This window comes from Euwallacea similis, chromosome 9, assembly GCF_039881205.1.
Source record: "Euwallacea similis isolate ESF13 chromosome 9, ESF131.1, whole genome shotgun sequence".
NCBI lineage: Eukaryota > Metazoa > Arthropoda > Insecta > Coleoptera > Curculionidae > Euwallacea > Euwallacea similis.
In genome coordinates, this window is record NC_089617.1 from 4,457,934 (window position 1) to 4,469,245 (window position 11,312).

At 37.3% G+C, this 11,312-nt stretch overlaps 3 protein-coding genes across 4 annotated transcripts in view; 1 reads left to right on the forward strand and 2 right to left on the reverse strand.

Annotated features, from left to right (window-relative positions):
* RpS12 (ribosomal protein S12) overlaps window positions 1-11,312 on the forward strand; it is a 274,064-nt gene that overhangs the window by 26,157 nt on the left and 236,595 nt on the right. The gene's annotated exons all lie outside the window — the stretch shown is intronic.
* LOC136410727 (uncharacterized) lies at window positions 269-4,788 on the reverse strand. Its single transcript, XM_066393022.1, has 2 exons — window positions 4,545-4,788; window positions 269-1,381 (listed from the first exon to the last, which is right to left on the reverse strand). The coding sequence occupies exon 2, from the start codon at window positions 1,333-1,335 to the stop codon at window positions 454-456; it is 882 nt and encodes a 293-aa protein (XP_066249119.1). The 5' UTR covers window positions 1,336-1,381; window positions 4,545-4,788; the 3' UTR covers window positions 269-453.
* Window positions 6,974-11,312, reverse strand: part of spdo (sanpodo) — a 75,926-nt gene continuing 71,587 nt past the window's right edge. The window contains exons 2-8 of one of the 2 annotated variants that reach the window (XM_066393056.1): window positions 9,899-9,957; window positions 9,088-9,435; window positions 8,871-9,029; window positions 8,705-8,818; window positions 8,407-8,650; window positions 7,746-8,244; window positions 6,974-7,681 (exon numbers count right to left, since the gene is read on the reverse strand). In XM_066393056.1, the coding sequence (XP_066249153.1) occupies window positions 7,467-7,681; window positions 7,746-8,244; window positions 8,407-8,650; window positions 8,705-8,818; window positions 8,871-9,029; window positions 9,088-9,404 (1,548 nt within the window). In that variant the 5' untranslated portion in view covers window positions 9,405-9,435; window positions 9,899-9,957 and the 3' untranslated portion in view covers window positions 6,974-7,466. Of the gene's footprint in view, window positions 7,682-7,745; window positions 8,245-8,406; window positions 8,651-8,704; window positions 8,819-8,870; window positions 9,030-9,087; window positions 9,436-9,898; window positions 10,016-11,312 lie in introns of those variants that run through there. The other variant, XM_066393055.1, reaches the window with a different exon arrangement.

Consider the following 11,312-nt stretch of genomic DNA (forward strand, 5'->3'; position numbering starts at 1 on the left):
GGTATTAAAAGAGCCAAAACAATGGTGAAATATTACATGGACACGCATTCATAATTCAAAAATTTGAAAAATTCGCACACTCCACTGAGCTCTGCATATTTTATACCTAAAAAACTCCAGAGTGGACCCTCGAAACTCGTTGGCGTAGTGGTCCTCTTTGGGGTTTATTGAATACCACGCAAATCGTGTTCATTATAATATAAAGAAAAATATTTCCTTTAATTACAAAATTGCTCTAATTCATAAAAGAATTGGTAGTTTCTTGGAAAAATTATAAAAATTAAGTCAACTATTTCAATTACACCATTCACAATAACTCCTTAAAATCTCTAATCGAAAATATAATAACAATAAATATATTAAGGTACCAATAGTCAGTCAAAGAATCGCATCAATCACTCAGTCAAACACTCAAATTACATCTAGAGCTACATAAAAAATATCACAGAGTCACTAAATCTTCTCCTTCCCATCCGTACTTCCCTGCTCAGCATGATGACCATTCAAAAAGCTGTTCACTCTTTGCTCATACTCGGCTTTACTCTCCTCGTGAGGCAGTCCATGAGTCTCCACTTTAGGTAGGTACTTCACCATCCTCCCCATCGCGAAGCCCTGCAAAACTTCCACTGGAATATTCCCAATGGTACTGCCTTTTCTGATAGTGGTTATCTGCACCCGCCCTACTTTGTCCATAATATCCTCGGGATACCTGCTGCGCATACCATTATAAGCCACCTTGCAGGCAATTGAAGACCAAATGGTGCTCAACAGGGAAAGAATGATGATGTTGATTGCGAGGCCGATGGACACGGGACAGAGATTTGAGGAGGTGGATTGGTCGATGTGGATGAAGGTGATGTTGGAGGTAGTCACCACTGAGATGATGAAGGCTATTGCGGAAGTGAAGGTGGAAATGCAGCAGGTGATGAAGAAGACTGTGATGTTTTGGTCGATGTACCAACGCTTCCAGGCTAAAAGACCAGCAAGGAAACCGAGAAAGTTTCCCAGGCTCATGAGGAAACATGCCCCAGCAATGGCAACTGGAATATTGATGTGGTAGTGCAGGTATTTGTAGTTGTGGCTGTATTGCAAGTCTCGCTCCAACTTCTCCAGCAACTCCTCGTTGGTACTGTTGGTTTCTAAGCTGCTTTCCAAAGCCTCAGTGACGGTTATTTTGTGTACCACTAGGGAACCCAAGAGTAGGGAGAAGAGGCTGAACATCAGAACCATGGCGCAGAGACCTAGAACTATGGAGGCTGAGTACCGCCTTTCTGAGGGGTACTGGTTAGAAACGTCGGGTTCTGAGCGCATTTGGATCTTAATTACTCTCTCCATTCTGAGTGCTGTTAAGATCAGAGCATTCTTCAAAGCAAGACACGGTCTGAAAGAAGAATAAACATTATTTTGAGTTTATTTGTTGCCACTCTGTATATAAGGTGTCTATTAAACATACAACAAAATTCAAGAGGTTAGTCCCTGGACTATTCGAAGAATATTTTGTCTTTTAATGGTTTTTGAAAAACCTTTTTGTGTTGAAGATACAGGATGGGGAAAAAATGTTGACAATAGCAACATTTTATTACTAAATATTACATGTAAAACTTACTATTTTAGAAGAACTGATGAAAATGATTACCCCTAGCTAGGATGCAAGAATCTAATCTTCTCTTCATTGATTGATAATTTTTTTCCGAAACACCAGGGTCTTTTTTTTATTGAGTCACACCCAGCAATGAGTTGTTTTTTCAAATCTTCTACATTTTCCACTGGAGTATTATAAACTAGTGACTTTAAATACCCCCATAGGAAATAACCCAGGGGGTTTAAGTCCGGGGATCGAGCAGGTCATAAGTGAGGTCCACCTCGAAGATGATTCTTTTTATCGATGAAGCGAATTTCTCAAGAAATGGGTTAATCGAGATGGACCTCACAATGACTATTTCACTGGAGGTAATAATTTTCAACAGTTTTTGTAGATTAAGCAGCTTTACATGTAATATTTAGTAATAAAATGTTGCTATTGTCGAAAATTTTTCTCGCCCTGTATCTTCAAAACAAAGAGACTTTTCAAAAATCATCAAAAGACAAAATATTATTAGAATAATTCGGGGCATAACTTCCTAAATTTTTGCTGTATGTTCAATGAACATCCTATATATAAATACAAGTATGTGGCACCCACATAATTCTAATGGATTTTTTCTTTAGCACCCACTATCAGTCAATGACGCCATATGAGGAGCCATAACTGCCGGAAGTACCAGATATGATTCTTAATGTTTTCAGTTATACAAGGTGTCTCCTATAGAGGGCACTTTCTGTAGGTACAATTTATGGAGATATATCTCAGGGATTGTTGTGTGGCATAATTGAGCAACCGAAAATGACTAACAATCGCGATTCTATTCTAATTAGCGAAAAGTGGTACTCGATGCTCTTTGCATGTTAATTACCGATTTGTGGGTATTTAATGGTACTTACTGTTGTAAAATTTTTTCTGAAGTAACTTTTAATCTTAATTAATGGGACTTAATTGTTAATACCGTCTTACCAAAGGGTAATGATATTACATTGAAAGAACCCATTTCATAGAAATTTTATTATTTATTATTTGAAGCTCTTATTGAGATGTTTTTTGTCGATAAATTTTCCTTAATTTTTCTTCTTCTAAGCAATATTTTATTATAAATAAGTGGACGGATTCTCTAGTAAACTAGACTAAATATTTGCTTGAGGAAAACTAGCAAGTTTTCACGTTTCGCGTACTAAAAATGAGGTTGAAATTATATGGTATGTCGTTAATGACTTCCTCATTAGTAAAATGAACCAATTAATTAATTATTTATAGTGGGACAAGCACATACACAGGGTGTTTCACACTAAAATTGTACTAAACTTGAATAAAATTGATAGAGTTGAACTTCAATTAGTTTACTTCTTTTAGGACTCAGTGAGGCAAAAATCAGGGTATCAGGGTGTACTGGTGAGCCTGAGAAGTATAAAAATCAGCTAGTTGTATATAGGCAACTTTTCTGAAGATTTTACATACAACTTATTGAAACAATTAAGCACGCCAATGAATTTTGTATACTTCAGCCTTTTTAGGTTCCGTTACAGTTGAATGATTCTGTGTCTCTACACTATGATCAACATCAAAGTTGTACTAAAAGGGGCAAATAATTGTTGCGGACAATAGATATTTCAGAAATTCTTTTTTAATTCTAAACCAAGCTACGCCAATGAACTATGATCCAGACATTCTTTGAGTAGTAAACTTTGAAATTCTCTACGACAAAAATCAGTAGATACTTCGAGAGGCGCTCTACACGGTGTGCAAAAATGGTTAGTGTACCAAAGTGCAAACTCCTCTAAAGTCACTTAAGTTGTTTTTTTTTAGATTTCGGCCCTTTGGCATCAACCGATAAATCTCCAAGTATGTGAAAATAAGAAGGTGGTTACTGCAGGACGCGCCATTTTGCCCCACGCTGTACGATGAATAGTTCCCGAGATATGGCGTTTTAAAGTTTTCACCCTCAACCCCGTCCTACCCTTGAATGGTGAGACTTAGGAAGTTGGAATTTTATGTGGTAAGTCCTTTGAGTGATAGGGACAATTGGTAAAAATTTCAGATCGATCGCCCGTGGGGGCCGAATTGACCCCTTAACCTTACACGGCCTTTGCTTTAATACCCCGAAGATTTTAATACGTTCCCCTAGAAACTAACTACGCCAATGAACTTTGTACTCCCAATGCATTGAACTTCTCTTTTTTATCAGGAACTTCTTCAACCCAATACGACGTCTACCAGGAACGTGTCAGAAATGGTAAATCTATGGGAAATTCTTGCGGAAATTCGGCTATTATTTTATAATTTTTTAAAATTTGCAGGTTCTCCTAGAAATTAGATACGTCAATGAAGTTTGTATAATTTATGCACTAGAGAAAGAGAGTGGTAAATTAGTGCCGCACGATGAAGTACAGGGCCGTACAAAAGGAGCTTGAAAACTTTAAACTCAAAGGGAAATCTGCCCATTAATAAAGCGCTACGACGATAATTTATTGAAAAAGTTATTATTAAAAATGAATAAAATTGATTATATATATGTTTTTTTAAATCTAGAAAGCATGGAAATTTAGATACATAGAAACACTCTAAAAAAATCAGGACCGAACCAAACAGGATATTAAACTGAAAAAAATACTTCAAACCCCACAATTTGTAGCATAAAGAGGAAAATTTCTATGCCCACACGTGGTGACCCACTATGCGAATGAAAACGTAAAATTTTATTTTTTACAGATTAATGCGATTCACTGCACATTAGTTTGAAGATAAAATTATTCCTCCACATATAAAATTAGTCTTAGATGTGGTTCAGCTATGCAAAGAAAGAAGATTCAGTGTGGACAGCCGTGTACAGTGCTTGGGCATAAATGGACAAAATAATGGTTAAAGTTACTTGGCGAATAAGCAATCCGAACAGAAATTTAGTTAACCTTAACCTTAACTAATAACTCATTTAATCAGTCTATAAGGCACATACCAAAAATAATCCAAAAACCCCCAAAAATCTCCTCGATCCTACTTGCAAAAAGTACCACAAGATCTGCTTAGGGGCACCACTTCAGGAACCAAGCGGCCGCACAAACAAAGATTACATAAGTCAGAAACGCGGAAGAGAATCTTAAGATTACTGAATAATAAAACCACTGGTGGACTGGTACCGATGGTGCCCAAATGATACCGCCTGCCCGACTGAGCTTCAAGTTCAGCAAATCCGAAGTTACCTGCCCAGAGACTTAATACGCAAAGTGTCACGTTGCCAAAACTCGCTTAGAAGCTGAAAGCTCATTTTAGATACGCTATACACACACGCTGCCAAGTTCGACGCGGTACTTGTGAAACTGACAACACTGTTGATTTTTATGGAAGTACCTGATAGTAAATGGGGTAGCATAAACGCCTCATTTAAATAAAAAGGGTATTTGAAACTGTAATTTAAGAACTTCTGACTAATACTGAAATTGTACGAGCTGCTACTAAAACTATGGTTTTTATTTCAACTTTTACTTTAACCGCACAGCTTTGGAAGCAAAACAATTTCGCCATAAATTTATGGTACCATTTGTACTCAGGTGCCGGTACCTCTAGGCTGTTAACCGACAAAAAACCTTATTTGCTCGGGCAAATTGACTTAGGAAACCAATGAAGGTGAGTAATATACTGTTAAATTCAGTTCAGTGCAAGCTCAGGCGGTACCCAAGGTTTTCCACGCTTTTCTGCGCTTGGAACCACATCAAGAATCGCATGCAACACGCATGTGGGCATTGAATTCAAGGTCCAATTGGCAAGTAAAAAATGCATTAGAAAACTTATAGCTTTCTTCGTTACTCATGAGATATTCAAAGTTATAATGTACCGTTGAAAAAAGTGATTATTATGCAACCAGTGTAGCATTGCAAGGTTGGGAAAATATACTAGGTGGTCATAGAAAGAGCGCAGTGGCCTGCAAGGTCTCCAGACTTAGCCATTCTTGACTGAAGCAAGAAAATCACTGTGGGTAAATTCTTTATTAAAAACAATTATACATATTTATATGGGGCAGTGTTACGTAATAAATAATGTAAAGGAATGTATTTAACGTCGTATATAGGTGTAATATACTACATTCAAAGCGCATAATAACCACGATTATCCATAAATCCTCATCCATATGATAATGAGGCATTTATCTAACGGTAAAACTACGCTTAAAAGACTAAACAAAATGTACTTGTGGACTATAAGAAATCTTAATTTCTTCTTTGGTTTTTGCGGTCGTTTTACTTCATTTAAAAACAAATTAAAGACATTAAACTTAATTGCAGTAAACATTAGCGCCCTTTAAGAGGGGCGAAAACTATCCGAAAGGCACTTTTGTTCTTATCCCATAGGTATGGAGGAGACCAGGATGTCAATGGAGGGTATTTTTTGCATATGCACATAACAAAAAAAAATTATGATTTTATTATCATGCGCACTATATGTCCAAAAAACAACCCTTGTAAGACGACTTGGCACCGTCGTTTTATTTGAACCAGTGGCGTCCCAATAAGTACCTACGAATATTCTAAATTAATTGTATAAACCTATTTGTAAATACAGTATTTTATGAGTTATAAAAGAATCTGTTACGCCAAGGAACTTAGGTTCCATGAGATCGTTTTTAATGCCTGGTGAATACATAAAAGTCGTGATTTATTGATAAAACAAAATCTCTTTTTGGAAATGGTGCTAGAATGATTTTAATTAAAAACGTAATAATTCATATTTACAAAATCGTTATAATTGAGTTTACAAAAATCCTCAAGCCTCAAATTTCCTGTTTTGTCAAATTTTGATAAACACAAACAATTAAAAAATGTTGCGCCTATGACTTTAAATAAAAGATAGTGCTGTTTAAAGCATTATTTTCCATTATAATGATTTTAAAACAGTGAAGTACTGGACTTAATTTTAAAAAGGTGTACGAGTTTTCGAATTGCTTAAAAATTAAGGCTTAATTAGTGTCGTTAAAAATAAAAAAAACATGCTACGCTTATGATTTTAATTACAAAAATTGTAGCATTTAAATGGTAATTTTAATATGAAGACGGTGACGATCACATGTCCGCCATTGACCTTTTGCCACTATGCAATAAATATTTTTAGTAAAATTTAGTTTAAGCTTTCTAGAGATTTCCTGCTCGATCATCGTGCGACTTCGGAAACCCGAACATACACGATAGAATATTCCCGACACTGCCAAACCACATCGAATTTTACAAGTACGATTTTTTCTTTGTTTTCAGCTGCGTACAATCTTGTATAACAATTAACACCCACAGAGAGACATTAACATCAGAATAATAAGTATTTGAATATGAAAAATATCGTAAAAAATAGGAATAATCCGCTACTGAATGGTAATTTGAAGTATTCCTACAATTTTAACAGGACGCCACTAAATCTCTGATAACAACATCTTAATTACCTCCATGCCTAATTACATAATATACATTTTTCATTTTTAAACATAATTCTAATATACACGGGGCTTTAAAGGCTCAAAATACTATTCACCAAAAGAAAATATTTAGTACCAATGGTTCTAAAAGGTAGTACCATCTCAAGGCACTACCTCAAGGACCAAAAAACCTATCACTGACACATTCAGTTGCCACTTTGAATTGTTTTAGGAAAAACTTAAAGGTAGTACCCTTAGGTGGCACCACCATAAAAACATTGAATACCACCCATCTAATTAAATCTAATTAAGGCACAAACTTTTCATTAAAAATTTAGAACTAATACCTATAATAATAGAAAAAATTGATAATACCACCATTCCACTTCCAATAGCATTTCATCCGTATTTTAAAGTGGTATTATTATCGGTACTACCTCAAAGTCATCATAAAACACCACTGATACCACCCTAACAATTCTACACGATCTGCACCCTATTATCAGGGGGAGGATACATGCAACAATAGCTGGATACCACCCCTGTCAAGGTTAGTAGCAATGTTAGTACCGAAAATCCGCATACTGCAGCTGATGTCATATCTGCCAAAGGCGTTCCAGGCAAAGGGTCATTAACCAGTAGTACCACCAACCCTGCGCAAGTCAATAGACTGAACACTGTGAGTGCCAAATACCCTGAAAAGGAAAAAAAGTATCTTTTTGGTACCACTATCTAGTAATCAAATATTCAGGTCCTCACCGGAAAGATAGTTCCTATTGGGCACCCAATAAACATTTTTGGATCGACACCCCAAGATTCCCATTACAGTGCAAGTGAATCCAGATACGATACTAAAATCTAGGTAGTACGGTCGGCCCATAAAAGACAACATATAAAAGCTTAAACTGGTAGTGCCAAGTCCACAGAGGAACATAATGAAAGCTGCCGCGATAAGAGTTTGTCCAAAAGCGCTGGATTTGGAGCTGATATTCGTTCCAGATTCAGATTTCTGGGAGTAAGTGGTCTCAGCATAAATGCTCTGGACAGGGCTGGAACACATGGGCGGTACCACCGCTGTATTCTGTAGACGCTTCTCTTGAATCACCAATTGCTTCCCACCAAAGGCGTAATTGAGCTTCTGCTGAACTTTGGAATTGGGAGGAGGTTTTGTGGGTCTGGGTGGGGTTTGGAACGGGTCTCTGGTAATTGGGGAGAGAGGGGACGGGGACATGCGACGGCTCTGGAGGGGAGAGAGTACCTGCAGGACCAAAAATATCGGTAAACACCAATTTTTATCTTGTGAAAAAACTTTTAACGCATTGAATACTCATACCATCCACTGTAGCTTACCCGAAATACGATTTTAAAAAGATAGTACCATACACAGAAAAGGTCAACTTTATGTACTCATAATCCCTACCTTAACTTTCTTGGGGGTCGAAAGCAGCTCATGCAACATTTGAGTGGCTACAGGATTGGTACCAGGTCTGGCAGGTGAATTGTGCTGTTGCGCATAGTCGTATCTCCCACCACTCTTCATCTTCTGAGGCGTGGACTGCTCTTGCGGATACTCATACCGCGTACCAGATCTTACTGGAGAAGTTTGAATGTATTCATATCGGCGATTGACCTCTGCTTGGTCCGAGGAGGCTATGTAGTCGTACCTATAAACTTCGAAGTTATTTTAGGTACTTTGAGAAGGCAATGAGAGGTGGTACCTATTAGTTTTTTGCTGTGGTATCACATTGTTGAATTGACTCATTGGTACAAGAGCATATCTTTCATTTATGTTAGTCAATGGAGTTTCTTCTTCAGGTTCTATCACAGCATACCTTTAGCATATAAAAAAATAAAAAGTGATCATTAGGTGGTATTAGTACCCACCTATGAACTACGCCGGGAGCCACCTCCACGTGTTCCTGTATTAGGGATTTCTTAGGGGTTGATCTTGGAACACTTCGCATATCCTGCTGCTCCCTCATTGGAATGTATTCATACCTGGATTTCTGAGATTTAGGAGGGTGGTACTGGGTACTACCATACCTGCGCAATAACCCAACTTCCCAATATCTCAACAACGCATAAAGCCAAACTCAAATACCTGCTTCCTTGCCTCTCATGCTGAGTTCCTTGAATATATTTCTGCCCTTCATTGTTTTGAGCTACTACCACCACCTTTTTGCCCTTGATGAAGCCCTGATCATCCACAATTACCTCTTCATAGAATTCCTGCTCTTCAATGTGATCAGGGTTGCCTTGGAGGTCAGAAAGGGAGTTGTCAAAGACTTGATGGCTCGTCTGAGCCCCCACTGGGGACTGTCTAATGTTCCTTTGAGGGCTCAGAGCACGATTCTGGGGGACGAATTCGCTCTGCTGGCAGAAGGCTGGGTTGGTGTAGAAGTTAGGTTGTGGGTCCATGATGGGTGTGGATGGGTTGTCACATTACAAGCTATAGAAATGTTTTTTTTTTAGAAAAGAAGTTGGGTTTGTGATTTTTGAAGATGGTAATGATTCCATGGTGAGAATTTGTAAAAATTTATATGGATTGAAAAATCAATTTTTGTAGGTAGGTAAGAGGACATGTGGTATTACATACAAAAAAAGTATGGGCGTACGTCTCTTATTATGGGCTTTGAAATTTTTTAAAATAGCTCCTAATTTGAGATTCACGTTAAAGCTTATTAGAGATGATTATGAATTCATAGCGAGAATTTCCAAGAATTTAAATCAATTTAAGTACCAATTTTTGTGGTTAATAAAGACGTAATGTGGTATCATATCCAAGAAAACAATTGGCGCTTTTTTTTTCAAAGTGTAGAATTTTTTTAAATGCAGCCTTCTCAAATTTGCAACAACTTAATTGTCTCATTCCCTTCTTCCTCGATTAAGCTTATCATTAATCACATATTTACCTCCTCTTATCGCTATCCAGTTGCCAAATAATTCAGCAATATCACAAAATACTTGAAAACTCAATAGGTGCCACATAGAACCCTTTTCTAACCCTCAAAGGAACTTCACTAGATCACTAAGGATTTTTTAAAGTTTTTTAGAGCATTCGCATCACTAATAGTGAAAAGCTAATACGCGATAACCCGCGATAACCGGCGAAAACGGACAACAAAAGGCGACCTAAACTAACGGTCGTTTGTGTCACTAGAGTCTAGGTCGGGTCTGACTGGTGGCAAAACAGCGTAACGGCAATGGGGGCCCCCCTTTGCAGCTGCATATGCCTCGCGTCATATGTGTGTACGTTTAAGTTTGGGGTAGATACCAGAGGCGTAGTACGAAGCTCTTTCCCAAAAACTCCTCAGTTTTCCATTAAATATCTCATATCAATTAAATCCCTCAGTAATGGGACTCTACTCCTAATAATAACAGCTAAGGAATCGCGGCACTTTACATAACACTTAAGATAATTCAGATGAGTAGTGAGTCTTACCTGCTGACGCCATCTATTGATTATTAAGAAAGATTCGCAGTAGTCGAGACGTGGCTCCACAAATTACTAACTATCGCTGTCAGAATTTGAGCTAAAAACTCTATGCTACGCCTCTGTTTTCTTCGGCACGGACCTCGAAACTTGACGCCGGCTTTATTTACATAATTACATCAACGTAATGGAAGTGAGTACTCCATTACAATTCATTCTGCGTATTTTACCGGAGGTACCTACTTCCATTAATGGATTTCACAGTGGTACTGTGGTTGAATACTTTTGGGTTTTCTTATATATTTTTCAGCTTGAGAAGATGGTGTTTTTCCGATAAATTGAAAGTGATCGAAACAGATGGTGGCACGTGCTAAAGATTGAACATCTGCCAGCCACGTGAAGAATATCGTCAAGTTTGCTTTCTTTCTTTTGAAGAAATTATGTTGAATTGCTACTTTTTCGATGAAAATGAGTGTAAATTTGTTATTACATGCACGTGTTGTAAACGATTTTTTATTTAGTCTGAACACCCATTATTGTCTCATTGGACAAAATTTGTATTAATGTATAATTATAATATCAATTTGCCAAATACCATTTTAAAATAGTCATGATAAGCCCTATAGATCAGCTAATTATCAACAAAATATAACACAAAGTAGTGGACTGCAGAGACCCATGAAGATAAATTCCCGCACAGGAAGGCTCAATTCGAGATATAAAAATATAAACTACAAAAAAAGCATTCTACGCCACTGTACTGTGACTGGATTTAGTGCTATTTCACCTTCATATTAATAAAAATTATCAACTCAATTTGACATTAAGCAGTGGCGTACAGATTCCCAAGACATACTTCTAGAAGTGAAGATTTCTTACGAGACATATGAGAG

Coding starts and splice junctions, on each gene's coding strand:
- LOC136410727 (XM_066393022.1), bottom strand. CDS start 1,335: ATGGAGAGAGTAATTAAGATCCAAATGCGCTCAGAACCCGACGTTTCT.